General features: G+C 41.0%; 1 protein-coding gene across 1 annotated transcript; it reads left to right on the forward strand.

Annotated features, from left to right (window-relative positions):
* Nucleotides 1-2188: 2188 nt before the first annotated feature.
* LOC132836941 (bifunctional methylenetetrahydrofolate dehydrogenase/cyclohydrolase, mitochondrial-like) lies at nt 2189-24635 on the forward strand. Its single transcript, XM_060856519.1, has 8 exons — nt 2189-2347; nt 6494-6678; nt 9160-9282; nt 11872-12024; nt 13186-13293; nt 16037-16129; nt 17989-18114; nt 23331-24635. Exons 1-8 carry the CDS (start codon nt 2268-2270, stop codon nt 23453-23455), a joined length of 993 nt encoding a protein of 330 aa, XP_060712502.1. The 5' UTR covers nt 2189-2267; the 3' UTR covers nt 23456-24635.
* The last annotated feature ends 357 nt before the right edge of the window (nt 24636-24992 follow it).

The following is a 24992-nucleotide window of genomic DNA, read 5'->3' on the forward strand; positions in this document are numbered from 1 at the left end:
GCTACCTTATTGCCAATTCCTCTATCTGTGCCAAGGATGACCAATTCCACCACAGAAAATCCCAGATGGCCTCGTTCAAACACTGCAGTTTCCCTTCCGCTGTGGTCGGCTGTGCTCTGTAGCACATGCCCTTCACTTCCCACACCTCTGCCCTTGAACCCTACCCCTCCCAATGCAACAAGGCCAGATCCCTGTTATGTGCCTACCTACCTGCATATACATTGCATCATCCTCCTCCACCACCTCCAAACAACAGACTGCACTACTTGGTCTATATTTCCCTCCCACCCTTATCAGCATTCTCGAGAGACCATTCCCTCCCTACCTGCCTTGGCAGAAGAATGCCTATGGCATTAATGTGGATTTCACTAGTATCCTCAATTTCTTCCCCCTCCCCTCCCCTTTAGCCTAGTCCCAAGCCTCCAACTTGCCACTGCTCTCTTGACCTAACCCTTATCTGTTTGCTCTACCCTCCTTTCTGACCTTACACCTTCTCTTCCACCTACATCTACTTATTGCATTTTCAGCCACTTTCTCTCTTCTCTCCATCCTGCCTCCTTAGCCCCAATTTCCTCCTGCCATGTATCTCTCAGCCACCCAGACCACAAGCCTCATTCCCCATGAAGGCTTTATGCCTGAAACGTTGATGTTACCTGACCTGCTGTGTTTTTCCATCTCCACGCTCGACTCTACCTGCCATTCAAAAAAAAAGTTTTGAAAGGATACCGACAAGCTTTGCAAGGATATTGCTGGGAAACGAGAGGTTGTATAGCCTATTTCCTCTGGAGAATTGGAAGCTGACTTTAGAGAGGCTTATATAATCATGAGGGGCATGGATTGAGTAGACAACCACCATCTTTGCCCAAGCGTCGGGGAGATGAGAAAAGATATGAAACGAACCGAGGACAATTTATCAGGCAGAGCATGGTGTGTGTGGAATAAATTGCCAGAGGAAGTTCCAGGGGCTCGAACAATGAGACATCGTTGAAAAAAAAACCCAGCGTGGGAACATAACTAAACGGCTTTAAACGGCTATAGGCTGAATAATTTCCTATGCATGAGGTCCACCTCAATGGTAAGCATTATGGCTGTGTGGTGGATCAAAATAGCAGAATAGGCGTTGCACTATCTCACGCTTATCAATCCAGAACAGAGGTACGAGTCAATCAAACCACTTCCCTCTGCCTTTTCACGTACAAGCGGCAAGCAGCAGCAAAAGAAACATTGCCGGAACGCGCAGTCTTCCTGAAGAAATACAACCTGTCCATGACCTGAGATGGATCTCCTGCGCTATCACGTCAGAAAATTATCTGTGTATCTGTGCCTATTGACCATTTACAAACGTGCTGGTGCAGGCCAAGCACAAAACCTCAGACATCCCATCTCCACTTTTACGCTGTCTCGATCCAGCATTGGCTTGTTCACTCACAACTGGGATGGAAGAATGATTTGGAGATGCCGGTGTTGGACTGGGTTGTAGAAAGTTAAAAATCACACAACACCAGGTTGTAGTCTAACAGGTTTAATTGGAAGCACACTAGCTTTCGGAGCGACGCTCCTTCTTCAGGTGATAGTCATGGAAAAAGGTCGTCATCTGTACCGATGAGTCTTCAAAGACTCCCTCAACGGCGGCGGCTACGGTATTTAAAACTTCACAGTGACTAATTATTGGACGTTGTTTGATCATGGTGAATGGTGGAGGTTTTGTTCTTGACATGACGTCTGCTATTTTGCAGTTCGGCGGAGTAAAGAGGATTCATTGAAATATTAAACATAGCTAAATGATCGCTAGTTGCAACATAAATGAGATCATGTTGGTTGTCTTGGAGTGGGTGGCAGATTTGAGGGGTAGTGAAAGAAGCCTGTGGCAGCCTCATGTTGGTTCCATCGTTTATTCACGGTGTAACACGAACTTCCACGCAGCACAAACCATCTTGCTTTCCCAAGTCAGAGCCACGGTGGCTGTAATTCTCTTGCAGAAGCGCTATGAACATGCCTGACTCGCCCTCTCCCGCCGCAAGAGGTCAGGGAACGTCAAAACTGGTGACGTGATGTTTGTTGCGCGGCAACCGAAATGGAAACAGTTGACGGACAGGCGCTGGCTAATCAGCAGGGGGCTCGCCGGGGTGACGTTGGCACGGGGCAGCCAATTGGGTTCCGCCAGGGGCGGGGGTTAACCAGCCCCCAGCCCGCCTTTTGCGGACGTCAAGGAGATGTAAAAGGCGGTGGAGAATATCCTTCTGTGTCTAGTCAACGCAAGTGGAAGCATGGCACATAGCAGCTGGCTTTTTCGCAGCAGCTTGGGTAGGCTCTGCTTTCACCGCCAGCTTCACCTGAGCGGCTTGAGGTTGGTATCTTCCCCCTCTTTCGCCACCCCCTACCCCCATCGTTTCATGTCGCAGGTTGAGGATGTGGTTGCCGGTTTTGCGTGCCGTGGGAGGAGAAAAACCCATCTTTCTTGTTTGATAGGCGCCGGGCATGAGGCTGCTGATGCATGATGAAATATCTCCAGCTACTTACGCTAGAGTGATCTGAATGCCGGTCAACGTGATCCGCATTGACCGCGGGTCCCAGCATTAAACTTCCCAGGGCGACACGGGATGAAAAATCCTCTGCGATCTGCACGTTTCCGCTCCCCTATTTCAACTCCCGCATTTGGCGTGAGGGCGAGAGAAAAAAAGTTAACGCGTTCATTCAGTCATTCTTGGGAGTGTTGTTATTGGAGACGGTTTGTGTGTGTTGGTTTGTGCCCGCAATTTGTTTGTTGGGGGAGGGGGCGGGTTGGGGAGGTAGTGAGTAAAAAGTTAACAACCCCTTTCAAACAGCACAAAAAGAAAGCAATCTGACCAACATTCTGTGGTAATTAGGCGAGTTCCTCTCATGAATATTCAAGTGTATTTTGTATTTGTCCGAGGACATTTTCATATTCCACCCGAAGGAATTCCGATCTTGCAGCTGAGCCAATATTTTCCCCCCCAACAAAACTAAATTTCGAGCTCCATCGGTTTTCCATTTTTTGTTTATTGCCAAACTTTAAATCGGGTCTCACTCAGCTGTTCGTCGCTCAGTGAAGTCCCCAGTCTGATATTTGGATCCCAACTTTTATCAAGATTTTAATCCATTTCCTTTTGTACAGTAATAGCGAATGGATTGTAAGAAGAACACCTCAAAGATTATATCGTTGTTTGGGCATCGTTTTTGTTTTGCATGTGAACTTGCATGAACATATAGATTTTCAGATTACGATTTTATGGCTCTGGATGAAACCATGGTACTCAATGGAAAACTCAGTGCAGAGCAAATAATTGCATTAGCCAGTGCTATTGATTTGTCAGAAGGTTTTTGATTAAAAGCTTGTGTTGAAAACTCATTCTGTTCAAGACATAGTAGTGCAGTCCTTATTTGACGATCTCTAATTGCCATCCTTTTTAAGTCCACGGGCTTCTTTAAAGGTAAGCTTCCAAATAACAGCTGCCGATTCTAAATCTGGAGGTTGGACAGTTCTATCGGTTTCCAGGAACCGTGAGTTACACTGCCGAGAAAGATCTATGTGGCTCCAGTTCACGGAGAAATCTAAGAGTGTTGAAATGCGTAAAACGTCATTTTTAGTTAGTGAAGTGACTTGGTAAGGGATAGTTACAATCTTTGCCATGGATACTTCAGCTCTTCATGCACAAAACACCTGTATTTAACCATTTCTTTTACCGTGCATATAATTATATAAGGGCGATCGTTTCAATAATTGCTATTTGATTTGCAATCTTCAATTACAGTTAATATCATAATTAAAATTCATGATTAACTGTGTTGAATACTGAAAAGTTAGCTGAGTTCATGGCAAGCTTCCTCATTGTGATTTTAAGCATGCATACCTTTGTGTTTGCAGCAATGTCCCTCCAACACATTCTACTGGGAGTAACTGTTCCTTTTTTTGTTTTTGGAGAGTATTTTGTTTGAATGACGAGGGCTGGTAATTACATGGGCATATTTGGAATCAAGAAATTATGTAGTCCAGCATTTTTGGTGCACCCTAAACCTAACCGATAATCTAAGATTCATCTTCAATTCACTCTGTCTATCTAGAACAAGAGGTTTTTAATTGGAGGTCAGCACACTGAAGGTTGTATTTTCAAAGCCATTGTTAAAGTATCAGGAAAGATGAGTTTCCTTATCTGTGTGAGAGTACAATACCACCCAAAGTTTGTCAAATGTCCTCTGAAGGGTTGACGTGTTTTGATTTGTTGCAGTGTCTGCTCGTTTCCCTGTTCTAGCTTCCAGAAAACTCGTGCTAAAAAGCACGAAGATGTAGATGCTATGCTTTTTCGAAAGTTACTCTATTTTCGCCATCTTGGAGTATTCTATTCATATTACCCACTTCATTCACCGGGTTACCTTTCTTCACCTTTTCTCAAGCCCTGGTTTGCTATGAAATAGGTATTGCAAGTGCTAGCAGCCACTTACTCCTATTACCAAAGTGGCTAGTTAAACAGCATTGCCTGTAGATCATTGAACACTTAAACATTAGAATCCGATTTGATCTGGTTCTCATCCCAATTCCGTAGACACAGTTCCAAATCAGGTCTTGCAGCAGGGATCCAAGCCAACCTTTGTCTTTTCAGCTGCTTCACTGAGATTAACTGTGGCACCACAATCTTGCTATTGAGCTACAGATTGAGAATTGCATGTGCGTTGCACTTTGTTTATAATTCTGTTTTGCTTTTAAATATTTAAAGCAGATTAAAAGTAGATCCTATGTTTCATATCCCTTCACGACACCTTAAAGGGAGTGATATTATGTGATTGACTTTCTTCCACTTGCTGCACAAGTTGACAATCAACTGGAGTTATGGTTCGCATCAGCTGTGATGGTCAGACTTGCAATCCAATGACCTATTTGTCTCGCCCACCTGTTCCAAAGGGTTTTTATGAACATCTTGGATAAATGTGACTTGAACCTTCGTGTCCTTCCTCAGATAGGATCAGTACCACTACACTGCAGTGAGCCCCAAACATGTCATGTGTGTATAACTATATAGGCGAAAGTGAGGTCTGCAGATGCTGGAGATCAGAGCTGAAAATGTGTTGCTGGAAAGGCGCAGCAGGTCAGGCAGCATCCAAGGAGCAGGAGAATCGACGTTTCGGGCATAAGCCCTTCTTCAGGAATGAGGAAAGTGTGTCCAGCAGGCTAAGATAAAAGGTAGGGAGGAGGGACTTGAGGGAGGGGTATTGGAAATGCGATAAGTGGAAGGAGGTCAAGGTGAGGCTGATGTCAGGAAGATGATTGCAGGCTGGAATCCTTTCTTCCCTCCAAGGCCCCAAGGGATGCTTCCATATCCACCACAAATTCACCTGCATTCCACAGACATCATTTTACTGCATCAGCTGCACCAGATGTGCCCTCCTCTATATTGGGGTGACAGGCCGCCTACTTGCGGAACATCTCAGAGAACACCTCTGGGACACCCGGACCAACCAACCCAACCACCCCATAGCTCAACACTTCAACTTCCCCTCCCACTCCACCAAGGACATGCAGGTCCTTGGACTCCTCCATTGCCAAACCATAGCAACATGACGGCTGGAGGAAGAACGCCTCATCTTCCATCTAGGAACCCTCCACCCACAAGGTATGAACTCAGATTTCTCCTCCAGTTTCCTCATTTTCCCTCTTTTTCCACCCCCTCCCCCGCCCCCCGCCAACCTTGTCTCAGTCAAATCCCTCAAACTCAGCACCGCCTTCCTAACCTGCAATCTTCTTCCTTACCTCTCCGCGCCCCCCCCCCTCCATGCCGGCCTATCACCCTCACCTTGATCTCCTTCCACCTATTGCATTTCCCAAGTCCCTCCTCCCTACCTTTTATCTTAGCCTGCTGGACACACTTTCCTCATTCCTGAAGGAAGGCTTATGCCCGAAACGTCGATTCTCCTGCTCCTTGGATGCTGCCTGACCTGCTGTGCTTTTCCAGCAACACACACTTTCAGCTGTGTAACTATATAAGTAGTTACTGCATTCAAGGACTGCACAGATAAAAGTTGCCATTGTTGTCCCAACCATGAGTTTCACTTTTATGTTAGCTGGATCGTGTATGCACCCATAGAGTCAATAGAATGCATATGAGCCAAATCTGTCTCGTGGTGGTGTCTAGAACTTGAGAAGATTTTCAAAACCAAGCTGTATAATTTTTAAGACTGAGCATTTGTTTCTTTTTTGATCTGAGGAATTTTTCTAGCCAGAAATTGATGGAGGCTGAGCCACTAAATTGGGCATCTTTTTATTACACAAACGAGGCTGGAGTTAAGACCCTAATTGGGTCAGCAGTGGTTTTACTGTGCGGTAAACAAGCTGAAAGACCTATTCCTGCTTCCAATTCCTTTCTTCCTGTTAAGGTATTCATGTCATGTTAGAAATGTTATGACTAATTTGGCCTCCAAATGAAAACTTTCAATCTACATTTTCCTTGAGCTTATTTTTATTGGCCTATTTTAATTTCAGAAATGAGGCAGTCGTCATCTCTGGAAGAAGGCTTGCGAGGCAAATCCAAAGAGAGGCCAAGGTTGATGTGGAGAACTGGGTTGCTGATGGCAATCGGAGACCACATCTCAGTGTTGTTCTAATTGGAGACAATCCAGCCAGTCATTCCTATGTGAAAAACAAAACAAAAGCTGCTGCTGATGTAGGTATGGATTTCAATGTATTGTGTTCATTTTTATCCAAGTATTCTATTTCACACAACACCAATGATGAAAGAAATCCCTTCAGTTTTAATGTCAGTTGGAATTTAAGACACTTCCTGCCATTATGAAGAATAGATTTTGTCACTTGGGAACAATGACAATATCATTTGGCTATCTTTTTAAGGTGGTGTTACGAAGGAATTTTAACCAGCAACCCTCATTCCATTGTTCCTGAAACGTACATAAGGTGTGGGGTTTTGTGGGCAAGTTTTTCACAGACTAATCAAGTTTTCAGAAAGCTAATGATTATAGGATTTAAATTCTGTGTAACTTTCTGATAAGTGTGACTCAAGCCCTAGATTCTGATCATTAGATTATAACAGTTAATATTGATTCTTATTCAATGTTTCCTGAGGTTGGTCAGGTGACCATTGCAACTATCTTAAGTCAATGTTTTCCTTTTTAAAACTAGTTTAGTCTATGAACGATCCCAGGTACTAGTAGCATCAGATGATGGTGGTATAAAATTGTCATCTGGGTTTCACCACAGCCAGAACATTATCAAGTAAATGTGGTAACTTCCATCTGGAGGCCAAAAGCTGCTTTTGAAGTGAGCCAACTAAGTTTAAATGAAATAAATTTTAATGTGCTTTTTGACTGTACAAGGGGAAGAAAAGATCAGGGGGTTTAGGTGAGGAAAAGATGAGTATTTATTTATTTATGGTTTGCAATAATAGTATCTTCTTAAAAATAAAACAACTGACTTGCTTAAAGGTATAGTTTTAGATCGGTACTTTGTAACTTGGCAAATGGCAATCATGTCAATTCTAAAGGACTTTCAATTTAGACACAGGTTTGTGCCAAAGTTAGTCCACAGTGACATATGTTACTGTGGACTAATTTTGAGTGCTCAGATCTCCTGCTTCCATGTCTGTGTTATTCATTCCTGTTCTTGGTAACTTTAATTTAAAAATCTCATTGGTGCCTTTAGTAGCTCTTGACTTGTCTACTCCAACATATCCTGACGAGCCTTGCTAATTCTAGCATCCATCCAATACCCTCTTAAACTTGATATCTTTAGAAACTCTCTCTAGCCAAACTCTTGGCACCCCTGTTTTTCTATCTGCCATATGCTTAATGACCTATACTGGCTTTCACATTAGTGATGTCTTGACCTTTAAACCATTTTTCCCTTTTTAAACCATTTTCAGGTCTTGCAGTAGTCTTCTAATTCAGGGTGTCTGAGCAATCCCAACTTGAGCTGTGCCACTGGTGATGGATGTGCCACTTTATGACTATTGATCATTCTATTGATATCACTCATTTGTTTAATATCACAGTTTGTTTTTTCTGGACATTGCTGTGTGTAAATTGATTGCTGTATTTCTGACGTTGTGACAGCACTACACTTTGTTTTAAAAAAAAGAACTTTAGCTGTCAAAAAAATGCTGTAAGAAGTGTTGTCAAGCTTTCTTCTTCAAAGAAATACAGCTGTTGTTATTCCCTTCCTCCCAACTTCTCCACAAACACTTGATTTGATTTGGTTCATGTTTCTATTTTAATGATACTTAGCTTTCCCGATAGCTCAGTGCGAAGCTGAATCAGGCACAGGGACAAGATTGCTGATTCATTCCCCTTCTGAGCTTGCTGCAAACAGTTGGAGAGGTGGCCCCAAGTGAGAAGAGAAAAATCAGCTTTTGATGTCTGTATAGTGAATGATGTGCTAAAGGAGTGACTCGGTGGCTTTTGAGTGTGGCCAGGCTCTGGTGTGTAAAGTGTGTGTAGCCGTAGCTCTTTTTCTGAAGGTACATGTACGCTGACTGTATCCAGAAGCAAAAAATGAAGAGGAATATCTTGGGAGTAGGCTCATGTGACTGGAAGTCCACTAACCATGGTTCTGAAGTGTTGAGGTGACTTCAAGGTCCTTTGTTGATAGCCTTTGAGAATCTTGTTCTGTTTTGGGCTTGTTTATGATTTTCTATAACAGTCATTTAGTTTGGTTCCTTGTTTTAACATTCTTAGGGCTATCTTTGGCTTTCATTTGTCCAGTTATCTCACATTTGCTACCTAGCACCCCAATGCATTCCATAGTTTTCACAGTATCAACGGAGTTTTCTTTTTGTCATATTAACGTCTCCATTTTCTCTGCATCAAGTTTTCAGAAGTGCCACATCTCCAATCACTTCTTTGTTTTGACGAAACTTTGTCAAACTGAAACATGAACTCTGTCCCTATCTCCATGCTATCAGACCTTTAAAAGCATGTCTATGATCTTGTTATATTTCAGTTTTCCAACCTGGGCAATGCTTTGCTTTGCTTTACTTTACCATACCTTTTGCTGACGAAATTTTGACAGACTTGAGTTCAGGATAACAATAGGCAATAATATTTGGTAGAACAGGCTGGTATGATCATTGACTGACAGTGCCGATTTGAATTTTGGATGTTTCATTGTAGTAATAGTTATTTTGCTTTATTAAACAGGTATCACAAGTGAGACCATTCTGAAACCAGCCAGCATCACTGAGGAAGAAGTACTCCAGCTGATTGATAAGCTCAACAATGATGACGAAGTTGATGGTTTGCTTGTACAGCTACCTCTGCCTGGTAAGAGTTTGGTACTCGAGTGAACTCTTGTGTTTGATCTGAATACTTCTATTTAATCAAACAAACATGTTTTGTTTTTCTTTTTGGGCTGTTTTTGAGTTATATTCAAATCAATTATTTGAGTAGCTGGAACATATAGCTGACAAATTTTATCATACCTAAAGAAATGCTTAAATGAATAAAGATTTCTCCACATTTTCTTAACAATTCTGTTAAATTCAAATCTAGTTTAAAACAATTATCGCTTAGTTTGTCACATCAAAGATGTTATAGTGCAGCACAACTGAAGTTAGTTATTGGACAAAAAAACTGCAAGGACTTGGTTTGAAAGCTGTTTTTTTTTAAAATAAAATTGGAATTCCATGTTGAGAAGGCCTTTTTTGTATGATTCAGAAATAGTTTTAACCACTTGCCTTGGTGAACCCATTTTTTTTAGGTTGTGTGCAGCTGGAGTTTTGATATCTGAGAGATACTCTGACTTGCATGCAAGGCAATTTTCATTCCATGACACGCCCAGCTCAAATGTTTGTTTATTCTTTATCAGTTTGTTTTCTACATTTTTGAATATTGCATGTGAAAAGGTTGTTAACTGTGCCTTACATGAAGTAATACATCTGAAGATGTTTTCAAGACAGCGTGAAGCCATCTGATTAATTGTCAATGTGCAGGCTCACTACCAGCTTAGTCCAGTACTAACTGGTCTGCTTCTTGCCCCTGTTGCAACTTTGATCAAAGATGCAATCAACATTTCCTCCGTTCTTATTTCATTCAGTAATTCTGATGTCATGGAATTAATTTAGTCACTTGGTAAAAGAGACTTTTCCTCATCGCCACCATGTATCCGGATGCTCACTTTTTTCTAATATAAATCGCATTAGATTAAATAGCATGTGTTTATGATTTTGACCATTGGTGCTGTTTGCTACGTCACTGCCTAAAAGATCAATAGCAGTCTTTGTCACTGTCCAGTTGCAGACCTGGGCACATGTCAAGAGCCAACCATAGGCATTCCAATAATTAGGATTTTTATGCTCCAGATTTCCCAAAGAAACTTAGCAAATGTATTTTCGTCCTCTTTCCCCCAAGAATATTATGAAACCAGATCATATCTTTAACAGTCTGTAAACAGTTGAATTGGAACACCCAGACTGACTCTTTCCTGTCTTATTTGCACCACCCTGTATGGGAATATAAAGATGTCTAAAAGTTGTATTGAGATCCACGTGACCAAACTGTGAATAGAGGTGCTCGGATGCAGGTATTTCTTTGTAAAAGACCTGTTCTTAATTTAAAAGGGGGGGGAAGAAAGAACATTTGACAACTGATTTTTTTTAAAGGAGAAATCTTCCTTCAGGGGTCCCAACCCAGAAACTGTCATTTGTGACTGATTTTTCAAGTGTAGCATGTCATGATCGCTAAAACAGGAGTCAACTAAAAAGAACATTCAATCCAGCATCATGTATCTCAAAATTTAGGGCTAAGATGAGTAATTCCTTCGTCCAATGGGTGACGAATCCTTTTGAGTTCCCTCCCTCCCCCTCAAGAGAACTTTGAAATGTTGGTCATCACATTTCGGACAGGAAGAGAAAAGGAAATCCGAGATGTGAGATTCTTCAGGGATATACAGATAAGCTGAGCTAGATGATCACCCATGATAGAATGACTGACTGAAAACACTTGAATAGCTGAACAGCCACCCTCTATTTTCCGATTAATACCAAGGAACACTTACCATACCGGTCAATGTCCAAAATTAATGGTAGCATATTATGCTCAGGGAGCTGACTGCAAAACTGGTGGAAATGCTTTATCTTGCTGTGGTCGTTGAATTTTCCCTCTTCCCATTGACTACCATTTACTATTCATCAGTTGATATTTTGCAAGTGAGGGGAATGCATTGGAGATGAAGTTTTAAATGCCATTGGCAGATGAGAAGAAGACATGGAGCAGAAGAATTGCTTGACTAGTATTACCAGTTTACTGTACCTCATGGTACTTTGGGATTGCTACTTCACTGCCTTTTGATTTATTGCTATCCTATTGAATGTCATCCTGCTATTAAGAACCGAATTCTGCTTTCTTTAACATTTGTATGTAGTAAAACTGAAGTTTAAAATACAGTAAAACCATCTTTAGCATTTTGAGTATTATTCTTCAGTTTTTCTCTTGAAACCTGTGGTGAAATCGTTGTTTCATTCTGTTGTGAGAGTAGTGGAACCTGTGCGAATATTAAAAATCTCACGTCTACGACACAGTAACAAATCATTTTGGCCCAAAGGGTCTCTGCCATATACATGCTTACAATTTTTTTCACTTTTTTCATTTCAACAATCAACATGTCCTTCTATTTCCTTTCTGCCTTGTTCTTTTCCTCCTGGTCACTTTAAAAATCCAACAGCTTTGGAAGCAATGGTTGCAATGTTTAGAATAACATAGCTCAGTTTCATGCTAATGAAATTGGAACATGCTTCATATTATATACCAGTTGGAATCTTTTCTTTTATATTTTAAAAAAAAACAAGTGATACACATTGGCTCTTTGTACTGCTAATTTACGCTTGTAAATGTTAATTCATTTCATTTTCCTAGAACACCTCGATGAACGCAAGATCTGTAATGCAGTGTCCCCTACCAAGGATGTGGATGGATTTCATGTGATCAATGTAGGTCGCATGTGTCTGGATCAGAAGTCCATGCTGCCTGCTACACCTTGGGGAGTGTGGGAAATAATCCAAAGAACAGGTAATCTTAAATAAAATGTTGCTGAAGTACTTTATAACAATTGGTTATTTGAGCAGAGATGTATAAACATACTTACTTGCACATTGCTGAGTTCTGAAATGGCATGTCTATTCAAATATTTTTTGTTTCAAAACCTGATCTATTTAAAATAGCTGAAAATGTGTTGCTGGTTAAAGCACAGCAGGTTAGGTAGCATCTCAGGAATAGGGAATTCGACGTTTCGAGCATAAGCCCTTCATCAGGAATGAGAGAGAGTAGCCAAGCAGGCTAAGATAAAAGGTAGGGAGGAGGGTTTAGTGCAGTTGTGAAGTGGGTTACTATTTTCAAATGTGGGGATAAACCGATGGCTCTGACAGTGTTCCCTTTGCTTGTCTGAAGGAACAGAAATTCCCTTGACCTAGATCACCAAAAACATAATCTTGGTGTTGACACAGTGCAAAAACGTACAACTAGGGGAACTTCAACCTCTAAAATGTATTGTACGTAACAGAACAGGGAAACAAGAGTTTTTGATGGGCGGGAGGGTATGAGGATAATTTTTCATATTTTAGCAACCAATCAACAGTTTTGTTTTTTGGTCAGCCTAGAAGACAAGCCACAGTTAGAACCCTTGGTTCTCTAGAGGGAGAAGGCAGAGTTCTTATTCTGGAAAGATTAATACAACTTTTTTTAAAGTGTTGGCTGGACTAGTTAGCTTTTTTTTATTCATTAATGGAATGAGGGCATCACATTGTAGATGAGCAATTCTTACCCATCCCTAACTGAGTCCTCCATATTGCTGTGGGTCTGGAGTCACACGTAGTCCAGACCAGGTAACAATGTCAACTTGAATTCCTCAAAGATATTTTTGAGCTGGATGGATTTTTCTGATCTACAATAGTTTCAGGTTGATTGTTAGACTCCTTGATTGCAGGTCTTTGCTGAATTCACATTCTGCCATTCTGCTCTGATGGGATTTGAACCTGGGTCCCCAGAACGTGACCTTTTGGTCTTTAGATGAACAGTTCAGCAATAATACCACAGGGCAATCACCTCCCCTAATCAGGTTTCATCAGATTGCAGCCTTGGCAAAAACTGCATTGTAGTGGGAGAGATGTGTGCTCAATATTTCATCATAAAAGTTGTGGCAGTTCTCTAACAGGATAATGTTTTTCCATCCAGGAATTGCAACTCTTGGGAAGAATGTGGTTGTGGCTGGACGGTCCAAAAATGTTGGAATGCCCATTGCTATGCTTCTCCATACTGATGGGGCACACGAACGACCTGGAGGTGAGGAAAGGGAGAATCTTACTGTGAAGAATGAAAAGTTTAACAGGACTTCCATTTTTGAAGTTCAGTCTAGTCTACTTATTCTCCTTCAGCGGTTGTTCAGAATGGCCCATGATGAAACTTTGCAAATGCCATCATGATATTCATCAGGTATAGTTCAGGTCAAAATGTTTGTCACTGAAAAAGTGAACTGCTGGAGTCTTATATGACGACATTGAAAGCCCAAGATCTTTGTAGAAGAGTCCTATTGGACCCGATGTCAACTTTGTTTCTCTCTCCACAGACGTTACCACACCTCCAGAGGTTGTCCCAGTGTTTGCTTATATTTTCAGATCTCCAGCATCCAGAGTATTTTGCTTTTATTATCAAAGTGTTTTGTAATATGTCAGGGAAAAGGAAATGCCCACTTTTGAAAGTCCGTATTGATTTTGTTATAAAAATGTTCTGAGGAAAAATAACACCTTTTTTCCTGAAAAATAAAACTAAAGCATTATGCTGCTATTCCATTCTAATTTCACAGCAAATCTGACTCCTGTGACCTGAAACTGGTGCCATTGTATGTTGTATAAATTGTACTTGATAGTGAAAGCTCACACATGCCCAACATACCATCCATTGTTGCTAAGAACCTGTCTATTACAGTTAGACTCCTTACAATCTGGATAAAATTAAACCAAGGTACTTTACCAGGCAAGATAATGGAAGGATAAAGCAACAAAAATACAAAACTTGATGTGCAATTAGCAGTAGAAGCATTTGCTGACATGGTTTTATGAAATGCATATAGCAAGACTGTCTTGATACATTTTTCAATTGGTTTCTCCTGTTGGTGCAGAATGACTTAATAAATCCCTCAACACCCAGAGTCTACTTTTATCCTCAGAATATTTGTCATCCCATCAGTGAGAAGGAACCTCTGGGGGTCCAGAAGCTGCTTCATTGAATGAAGGAAAGACCTAAGCTTTTATACATGTTTTCAGCCTGCCTTTGTTACAAATCAATTGCATTACTAATTGATCCGGTACACATCCCACCCCCACCCAAAAAAAATCAAGTTAATCATGTGACTGTAGGATTAGTGATGGGCACTCTTATGGACAATTCTAGATATTGGTACGATTGCAGTCTTTACTAGCTAGCCCTTTACAATGCATGGGCCATTTACAATGCATCTTAATCCATCCATATTCCAGTGTCTGTTCATTTCTGCATCTTATCATTGCATTTTCCTGTAAGCAGTGTGGGGACTTTTTCTATTGACAGACAGCCTTAGATAGTAAGGAATTCAGTCGAATCTGTTAATGCTTGCTTTTCTTTTTTGGAAGAAAACTTTTTTGTGTAAAGCAACCAGTGTGATATGAATTGTTTGGCTCTTGTCAAAACTGTTTGTCTAGTCTGTCAAGATGATTTAGACAACTCCAACCAGAATGTTATGAATGAATTTGCCCAAGTGTCCCACAATGCCAAAGTGGTCAAATCAATACGAACACAAGACCGTACCAATGCAAAATGGACCCAAATTTATTAGGAACCAAGTTACAATAACCTTTTAATACTAAACAGACAATCTCTAATCCTTTTTGGTCCCTTAAGCATGCAAAACTTTCCAAGTCTCCTGTAGATCTCAGCTCCCTCTGGGTATGTGAAGCTGCTTGCTTTCTTTCTTTCTGTCTATCTTTGTCTGGATGATCAGCTGGTCTCCTGCCATTCTGGTCTCCCTCTGAAGGCCTCCTGATGATTCCGTGAGAGAGGTCTGCAGGTGAAGTCTCTTCTTATACCTTGTGGATGAGTTTTCTGCAGTTTTCTATAACTTTGCCCTAGATCAGTGAGACATTCTTCATAGTTTGAAACATCGTCAATCATTTGGTTTGCTTGCTAGAGTTAGTTTATTTGTGTAGAAGGACCTTTGTGTTTAGTGAATAAGTTATTGGGGGTATGTCTATGCAGGGTAATTGTTGCCTTTTCCTCTATGCTAATATCATTTAGTACCTCACTGCTGCGTTCACACTGTTTCTGCCTGGTGTGTGGGTTTTGTGATTTTAGTGTTTTTACTTGGCCAATGTCCCTAGCACCCTTTGCTGTTTGACCAAGTTACAATCTACCTGTGTTTGAGCAGACCCCAGCTGCTAAGCTGTAAAGAAAACTCCTACAGCAACTCCTAGAAAAACACAGAACAGAAGAGGCCTTTCAGTTCTGAAAGTCTGTACTGACAAAAATACAATACAATAGCACTCCTCCTACTTTGCCACATTAGGTCCAAAACCTTGGTACTTACAGTGCCTCAAATGTTCATCAAAGTACTTTTGAAAGGTTGAGATTTCCTGCTTCAACTATCCTCCCAGGCTGTGCATTTCAAACTCCCAATATCCTTTTGATTGAAATTATTTTCCTTAAATCCTCTGTGAACCATTAGCCTCCATCTTTAAAAGTGTGCCTCCTTGTTCTTGGTCCTTTGACTATATAGTCCTGTTTTGTCACAGTTGGAGTGGAGAATGAAGGTACTATCTCATACGTTTTCACAAGTTAGAAAAGAATTTATGGCATTGATCATCACGGCCTTTTTTTGAAAAACTTCATAGTTTTTTTTGGGTTTTGAAGTTATATTTTACTGATGGCTCACTGGAAGTGTTGGTGCCCTGTTTTGTTTGACTTTGTGTTCTCGTATCTCATCCTAATCTTTTGTGCAGAAAGGGGATTTGTTGCTTTGATAGCTACTTGCAATAAAACAGTTGTTATCTTGCAGGGGATGCTACAGTGACCATCTCTCATCGATACACACCCAAAGACCAGCTGAGGGAACACACCAAGCTTGCTGATATTATTGTGGCTGCAGCAGGTGAGCTTTTGTGCTTCAGTCATGTTTGAGCCTGGGTTTCACAAATTGGCAGAAAGTAGAACTGCACCCCTCCCAACCCCACATGTCATGCATGCAGCTACATGTGCATACTGACTGCCACGCAATGTCTAAAGTTTTGTTATCCTCAAGGTTTTCTTTTGTTTTCGGAAAATTGGGGTAAGTGGTTCCGGAGTAATGACTCACTAAGGGAGTGTCTGGATTTTTCCATCACCCTGACTGATGTGATGGATTTTTCGGTCTAAACTTTTTTTTTTATTTTAGTTTAGATTCCCTACAGTATGGAAGCAGGCCCTTCAGCCTAGCAGTCCTGCTGAAGTGTAACCCACTCATGCCCATGCTCTATATATACTCCTGGCTAATGTGTTATATAGGCAAGTTAGCATGGCCAATTCACCTGACATGCACCTCTCTGGATTGTGGGAGGAAACCCATGCAGTCACAGGGAGAATGTACAAAGTCCACACACAGTCGCCCAAGGCAGGAATTGAATCCAAGTTCCTGGTGCTGAGGCAGCAGAGCTAACCACTGAGCCACTGTGCTGACCCATGTTTCGCCATGTTTAATCAAAAATTTTGATCTGCCAAAATGTTCTCTGAACTATTGTCATCTCTGTTTTTTGAATATGATTTTTTTTCTTTCTCATCCTTTCCTGAATCTGATCAACTCAACTCCTGTCACCTCTTCCCCTGTCCCTCCAAAAAAGTCAAGTAAGATAAACGTAGAATGTTCTTGGCACGCCTAAAATGTCATGAAATTTACCGCGGTGGCACTAAGTTTCATGAATTAAGCCAAACACTTTTTTTTTAATTGCAAAAGGAGTCTGCAGTTTCATCTACTCTCTCCTTTATCTGTCCAAACAAGGGAACAAATAGAAATGAGGCAGGGACAAAGTTTTTTTTTAATGTTGATCCATGATATTTGGAGTTTCTCAGAACTATCTGTCAGAACACTTGTTTCAGAAAGATATTCTTTCCCAATGGTTGCACAGCATTGAGACCATTGTCATATGTTGATAACAACAGTACCACAAAACAAATTTATCTTGGTGCAAGGATGGTGAGAAGCCATTTGTGTTATTTCTCATTGTTTTTCTGGAAATGGCAAACTTGTAATAAATGTTTCTTTTCCTGTTCTCTGCATTTTAAGGTTTAAGTTTTCCCCAAACTCATATCCTTTTTGGGGTTTATTTTCCACAAATGCTATGTTCTGTAAACCTGATGGTTCTTTGTCTTGCAGTAATGGGAGGAAATTAAGTTGTGCAACATCTTGTGACTAATCAGTCAATAGTTTGCTGTTTATTCTTAATCTGGGTGTGAATTCACAGTCATCACATTATTTAAAATATTTATGTTGACAGATGTTTTAAAAAAAACACTTGAGCTTAATTCAGGATTCCTGACTTGTCAGAGGTTATGTATCCAAAAAAATGGGAGCGGCAATGGGTTGTACAGTCACTGCTGCCTTTTGTACCACTTGAATAGATCATGATTCAACTTGCCCATCAAATTCAGTTTCCTATCCTACCTCTGTATATTTTGTGGCCCTAATGTTCAACAACATGGAACTTTTAGTCATAATTATATTGGAACCCAGAATCCTCTTATATAGACATGTACAAAGATTCATAATCCTCCATGTAGACAAACTTGTTTTCATCACAGTCCCATCCCAATTTCGTAAACGCCAAAGACAATATGCTCATTAAAAGTACAGTCCTGAGAAAAACAGAAACCGAAAGAACTAAGGATGCTGTAAAACAATTTCTGTTTTTGTCTCAGAAGAACAAAATTGCGTACGTGCAGAATTGTGACTTAATCACCATTACTTGTGCATTGCAGGTATTCCAAAGCTAATCACAGCTGATATGATTAAAGAAGGAGCAGCAGTCATCGATGTTGGTATCAATCGTATCCAGGACCCAGTCACTGGGAAGCCCAAACTTGTTGGTGACGTTGATTTTGAAGGTAAATGGCTTACACTGAAATATAAAAATAGCACATGCAATTTGGACAGTGTACAATGATGTTAGCATGAGCAATTCAGTTCTGGTTCATCAATTGCACAAGAATATATTCTATTTGTAATTGTGCGTTATATTTTGTAAGGGACCAGGAACTTGGAATAATCACAAGAAATGATTAATCATGAATTTGACATGTTGCAAGGACAGTTAGATTTATCAAACTGGAGACATGTTATGACCCACCTCTGGAGTTGGTGGGACTTAAGCCTGGATCTTCTGGCCTGGACGTAGGGACACTGCTGTACCTCAGAAGACTACAGGGTTCTTTTGCATTACGGCTCAGGGAGAAGCCCCAACAGTAGTTCGATTGCTGCGTACAGTTAGGACTCAAATCTTAGGAGTCAGTAGATACAGCTAAGTGTTCGAGTTGGGCTTGACAAAGTCCTGGAAACAAGAAGCTCAAGCCGGTGATTTATTCCTGTTTCACTGCAGTTGAAAGTCAACTAACAGCATAGACATAGTGCAGCTAAACAAGAGGTGAGAGAGATTGGTGGGGGAGGTAGAAACCAGAGGAAGGAGGGAAAAAAACCCAGTGACAAGGCTGTCATGTTGAAGCGAACTGTTTATGAAAAGCTGCAGTTGTGATCAGAGTGGAGTTTCCAGAGTTTGGGTGTGTACACTCAGGAGCAGAGGCCGAACTACCTGAACATGAGTCATTGAGGTAACCTATGGCAGATTGCCTTCTGAGGGAGATCTGAAACTAGAATTTTACGAGAGAATAGTGCTAAATCATCAATCCCTTTATCACAGTCCCTTTCCGGTTTTGAATCCCTTGTAAAGTTTTTTTGACATGTTTGATGACCAACAATGGTACTGAGGTCTGTGGACCTTTTGGGAAATCTGTGGTGTCCGTTACAATCGTATCTGTGACTTGGTGTGCTCCATGAGGTTTCTGATTGGTTTCTGTTCAACATATTGACCTCCACTTAATTCTAATTGGATGTTAAAATTTTAGGCCTTACTCTGGCAATATGCTGGAAATCAGGCTCTGCTATTTTGAGTTGTCACAAAACTCAACCATTTCAAAAAATATGCAGAAATCCTCCAGTTAACCTGACTTTCTGACTCAAGTTGACAACACATTAGATTTCTATACTTAACAAGAATTACTACTCTTTTACAAGTAAATGAACTGTCTTTCCATTTTGACCAGTTATGAATGGTCAGCATATAATCCTCCAAGTTAAAACTCTAAGCCCATTATTAACTCTTGTTTGTTGAAAGTAGATGCACTCCAAATCAGAGGAAAAGATATGGGTGGAGGGTAACTCTGGGAAAGCAGCTCATGGTTCCTGTTCACGCGGTTTGCTAAAATGATTCTTGCGCTTCCTGGTCTTCCATTTCTGAATATTTTCAGTTGTTTGCAAGCAGCACGTGGTGACTGGTTCATGCTTAAAAATGTTTCTGACTACTTACAGCAACTGCTGAAGGAGAAGTAAAACTGGTTTCCTTCGGGCTTCAAGTGGTTTTTAGTGTAGAAAGCAGGCAGTGATCAGATGTCTTTTTATGAATGTTTTCAGCTGCCTCCGAATCAGTCACTGAATTGTTGGCAGGCCTTTGTCAGTGATACTTGGAGTAGGGACCAATTATCAATTAGCCACTTGTTGCTGGCCGAAACTTGGACCACAGCAGAGATTTCTGTAAACAGTCATCCACTGTGTGCACCAGCACCTCTGTAAACAGTCTTGAAGTAGGTGTCAGGTAGCTTAGTTTGCAAAAACTGTTATAATCCCTTCAACAATCCTTTTGATGTTTCAAATCATTGTTCTCCCTTTACAGTCCACCATCAAAAACAAAAAACAAAACGCTGCGGTCTTTACAAGATCGTTACTATTCTAACATGATATTGTAAAAATTACTCATGTTTGTTCAAAATTGTGGAATTTCGTAACTTCAGTGGACTCCCCACATAAACAGTGGCTACAAAAGCAGGTCCGAGGTCGGAATACTACCGTGACTAACTCTCCTCATGACTCCCCAAAGCCTGTCCATTTCCAAAGCATGAGTCAGAAATGTGATGGAATAGTCCCCACTTGTCCTGGATGAGTGCAACTCCAACAACACTCAAGGTTTGATACCATCTAGGACAAAGTTGCTCACTTGATTGGCATTGCATCCACTCCCTCCACCACTGACAATCAGTAGCAGTGTGTACCATCTACAAGATGCACTGCAGAAATTCAAAGATCCTGAGACCAGTACCTTCCAAACCCACAACCACTTCCATCTAGAAGGACAAGGGACAGCAGATATATGGTAACACCACCCCCTACAAATTCCCCTCCAAGCCACTCACCATCTTGACTTTTTAATTCATTCATTTTCTGTGGCATGGGCGATGCTGGCTGGCCAGCATTTATTGCCTGTCCCTAGTAGTGGTGAGCTGCCTTCTTGAACTGCTGCAGTCTACCTGTTATGGTTTGACCCACATTAGGGAGGCAATTCCAGAATTTTGATCTGTCGACACTGAAGGAATGGTGATATATTTCCAAGTCAGGATGGTGAGTGGCTCAGAGGGGAACTTGAAGGTAGTGGTGTTCCCATATATCTGCTGCCCTTATCCTTCTAGATGGAAGTGGTCGTGGGTTTGGAAGTTGCTGTCTGAGGCTCTTTGGTGAATTTCTGCAGTGAAGGTGCTGAGCATCATTGGTTGCAGAAGTGGATATCTCTTCACATGGTACCTATCAGGCAGGCTGCTTTGTCCTGGATGATGTCAAACTTCTTCAGTATTGTTGGGGTTGCACTCAGTCGGGCAAGCGGGGAGTATTCCATCACACTCATGGCATGAGCCTTGCAGATGGTGGACAGACTATTTGGAGTCAGGAGGTGAGTTATTTGCCACAGTATTGAGTCTCTAGACCTGTTCTTGTAGCCACTGTGTTTATGTGGTGGATTAAGGTGAGTCTCTGATCAATGATAGTTCCCAGGGTGCTGTTAGTGGGGGATTCAGTGACTGTAAACACCACTGAATGTCAAGGGATGGTCGTTAGATTGTCTCTTATTGGTGACGATCAAAGCCTGGCATTTGTGTGGTCTGTATGTTACTGGCTATTTGTCAACCCAAGCCTGGATATTGTCCAGATCTTGTTGCATTTGGACACAAACTTCAGTATCTGAGGAGTCACTAACTGTGAACATTGTGCAATCATCGAGTGTTCCCACTTCTTACCTTCTGATGGAAGCAAGGTCATTGATGAAGCAGCTGAAGATTTTTTGGACCGAGGATACCACCCTGAGAAACTCCTACATAGATAACCTGGAGGTGAGGTGATTGAACTCTAACAACCACCACCATCTTCCTATGTGTCAGGTATGACTCTAACCACCAGAGAGTTTGCCTCCTTATAACCTATTGATACCAGTTGTGCTGGAGCTCCTTGATGCCACACTTAGTCGAATGCAGTCTCACGTGCTCTCTTTCGCTAATTCAGCTCTTCTGTCCATTTTTGAACCAAGGCTGTAATGAGCTGAGGAGCTGACTGCCCCTGGCAGAACCCAATTTGAGCATCACTGCACAGGTTGTTGCTGAGCAGGTGCCGCTTGATAGCCGTCTATCGCTGTCCTGATAATCGACAGTAAACTGATTCAGTGGTAACTAGCCAGATTGGATTTGTCCTTCTTTTAATGACATGACATATGTGGGCAATTTTTCACATTGGGTAGATGCTACTATTATAACTGTCCTGGAATAATTTGATTAGGGGAGTGCCAAGGTCTGGGGCACAAGTCTTGGTTGTGGGATTGCTTAGTTCTGCCTATCACTTGCTGTTTTGACATGCAAATCGTCCTGTTTGGCTAACATTTCATCTTCAGGTATGCTTGGTGCTGCTCCTGGCATGCCCTCCTGCACTCTCCATTGAACCAGGGTTAGTCCTGGCTTGATGGTAATAGTTGAATAGGGGGTACGGCAGACCATGCGATTGTGCTGGAGTACAATTCTGCTGTTGATGGCCCACCTGTGCATCAAGGATGCCAGTCTGGAGTTGCTAGATCAGTTTGAAGTCTGCTCAATTTAGCATGGTGATAGTGCCAACAACACAATGGAGGTTATTCTCAATGCAAAGACTTGGAACTATATTGACTGTTCCTTCGCTATCGCCTGAGGCAAAATTCTGGACTTTCTGCTTGAATGGAATTGTGAGTCAATCCACAGCAGGTGGGCTGCAGCGGTTTAAAAGGCAGCTCACAACCACATTCTCAAGGGTAACTCGGGATGGGCAATAAATGCTGGCCAGCCAGTGACACCCACATCCCACAAATGCGTTTACAAAAAAAAGTGTCTAAGTTCTTTCAATCTCCTACTGTCTGTTGAAAGGGACAAAGTCATGGGTCCCCATTTAACATGATACGTAACTTTAACATTATAGTCTGGGATCGTAGCATATGACAGTTCTTCAGCCGTGTGTTCATGGCTAATGAACACCTGAACTGGGGTTCTACAATTTGCAGGATTGGCCATCAATGCATATATTGTGAGTTAAACAATTGAGTACTGCACATCACTTGGGTCACGAGGACACTTTGGATACAAATGGTTCACTTGGAATTGTAGATAACTGAGATGAAATTTCCAGACATTGAATTCACATTTTTATGCCAGAAAACATTTTGAGCTGCAGGAGAAATACAGTCCCACATTAAATGTCAGTCTGCATTTGTAGAATGGGTTAACTTTCTTCCAAGTGTCTACCATTTGCGATATTTATAACTTTTTTTTTCCTGGCCTGGAGAAGCCTATGTTGTTGATTAGATTAGTTCATGAAGCCTTGTTAATGAGCTTGTGACCTGCTCAATACTTCTCCTTTTGCATGTGATTTAAATGTAATTTGATGGAGAGGGAATGAGACCACGTGGCAATGACTATGTCTGCCGCTTTGCTTTATGGGATTTTAAACTTAGTGGGAATTGTAACATTGTTGGAGAGCAGCAGATTATTTTGCATTTGAGATGAGGTTGCTTCATTTTATTCAGTCCTATTGCACAACTCAAATTAGGTAGCATTTAAATCCAATGGTGCATGAGCACCTGGGAAGTTCTTAACTAAATGCATTTGGAAAGCTTGCCAATGTCCTTTTTTATGTTAACAGCTGGGTTTACTTTATGGTGGGGACATACAAAAAGCAAATTATCTTGTCATACTACTTTTACTATTTTCAGAGGTGAAGAAAAAAGCCAGCTTCATAACACCAGTGCCAGGAGGAGTTGGACCCATGACCGTCGCAATGCTGATGAAGAACACAATCATTGCAGCCAAGAAGCTGTTGAAGCTGAGAGAGAACTGAACAAATGGTTGCCCTCACGGTAGTGCCACAGAGCAATGGGACAGAGTATCCTCATGAACATTCCAATGGACTGTTTTACATCAACACATACCAAAGGCTAATAGTTGAGCAATTTATTTATTGTCATTGTGCTTAAGGGCGTTAAGTTTTTTTTTCACTTTTTGCATTGAATATAATTTATTTCAAAGTTCCTTTTGTTAAGGATCTACATTTATGTGCAATTTTATATTTTGTTACTGAGATGCTTCCTAAAGCAAGGTTAATTGGGGATTGTTCCCTTTAAATTATTTTGGGGGAAAAAAATAGTTTTATTCCTGGAAGTGAAGTTGGAATGAGCAGGTAATCAATTGTACATATCAAGGAAGGGCCCTACTATACAGCTGATCTATTCTGAAGGTGTTACGTGAAAAGTCCAGCAAAGAATGAGTACTATCAAATGACTGCAGTAGTACAGTCATGCTGTAAAAGCAGACAGATGTAACATGATTCGTGAAAATACTTCTATCACTTAGCTGTATTTTGCTGCAGAATAAGATATTACAACCACAATTTCTAAATTATATGGATAACTTCTTAATGTCAAACTGTCATAGTAAAATGAGTGCTATCAGTTCTTCCACTGAAACACCACAGTTGACTGAAAGTCAGGACAGCAACCCCATGTTCTGTCTGTGTCAGATCCTCTCGGTCAGCTATGCAAACCTACTATTATCATGTTATTGACTAGACAATTTTTTGATTTGAGGTGAGCAGAATAGTATCAAACACAGTTGAGACAGCCTAGCGTGAGATGCTGATGTAGTTTTTGTTTTGTACCTGTCACTGCTTTGTTTGGTTAGTTGATTTTGCGTTCTTCAGAGATTTCAGAAATATGTAGGTGGAGCTGTTTTATGGGGCAATGTCAACTTCCTAAATTGATGCAAATAATGATTAAGCAATAATTGCTAGAAATGGCCTAATTTTCCTAATGAGCTGTTACAACAGTTTATCACAACTGTGGGGTCAACATACTTTTAAGAAAGCAGTGACCATAAGTTGCCATAATTTTCCAGAAAGACATAACTTTTTAAAACCTTTCATGCCAGGTATCAAAGCATTGAGGCATAATATGTATTATGACATGTCTCTTTTAATGGTAAGAGTGGTTCAGGCTGTGAAATAAAATTTGTTACAACATCCAGCGTAAGTCTCAATCTGTCATTGTGAAATTCACTGTGAAATGTACAGGTGGGGAGAAGCAGTTATTTCATCTCCAAGTTTTCAATCCAGCATCACTGGCCACCCGAGTACCAGTGTTTTTAAAACACAGGTTGTGCAGACGACAATATTTAAACTGGTTATCTACAGGAGGTGTTCTGTTTTGCCTTCCTGGTACTATGGTCAAATGAACAATAAAAATTGTACCGGAACATAGTTACTGAACAGAGGTCAACTGAGCTCTTACCAATTGTAAACTTTTACATGTTTATGTTAACTTTGATACAAAATCCTCTTTTAGAATCATACAGTATGGAAAAGACCCTTTGATCCCTGCGAG

Source organism: Hemiscyllium ocellatum, chromosome 48 (assembly GCF_020745735.1).
Source record: "Hemiscyllium ocellatum isolate sHemOce1 chromosome 48, sHemOce1.pat.X.cur, whole genome shotgun sequence".
NCBI lineage: Eukaryota > Metazoa > Chordata > Chondrichthyes > Orectolobiformes > Hemiscylliidae > Hemiscyllium > Hemiscyllium ocellatum.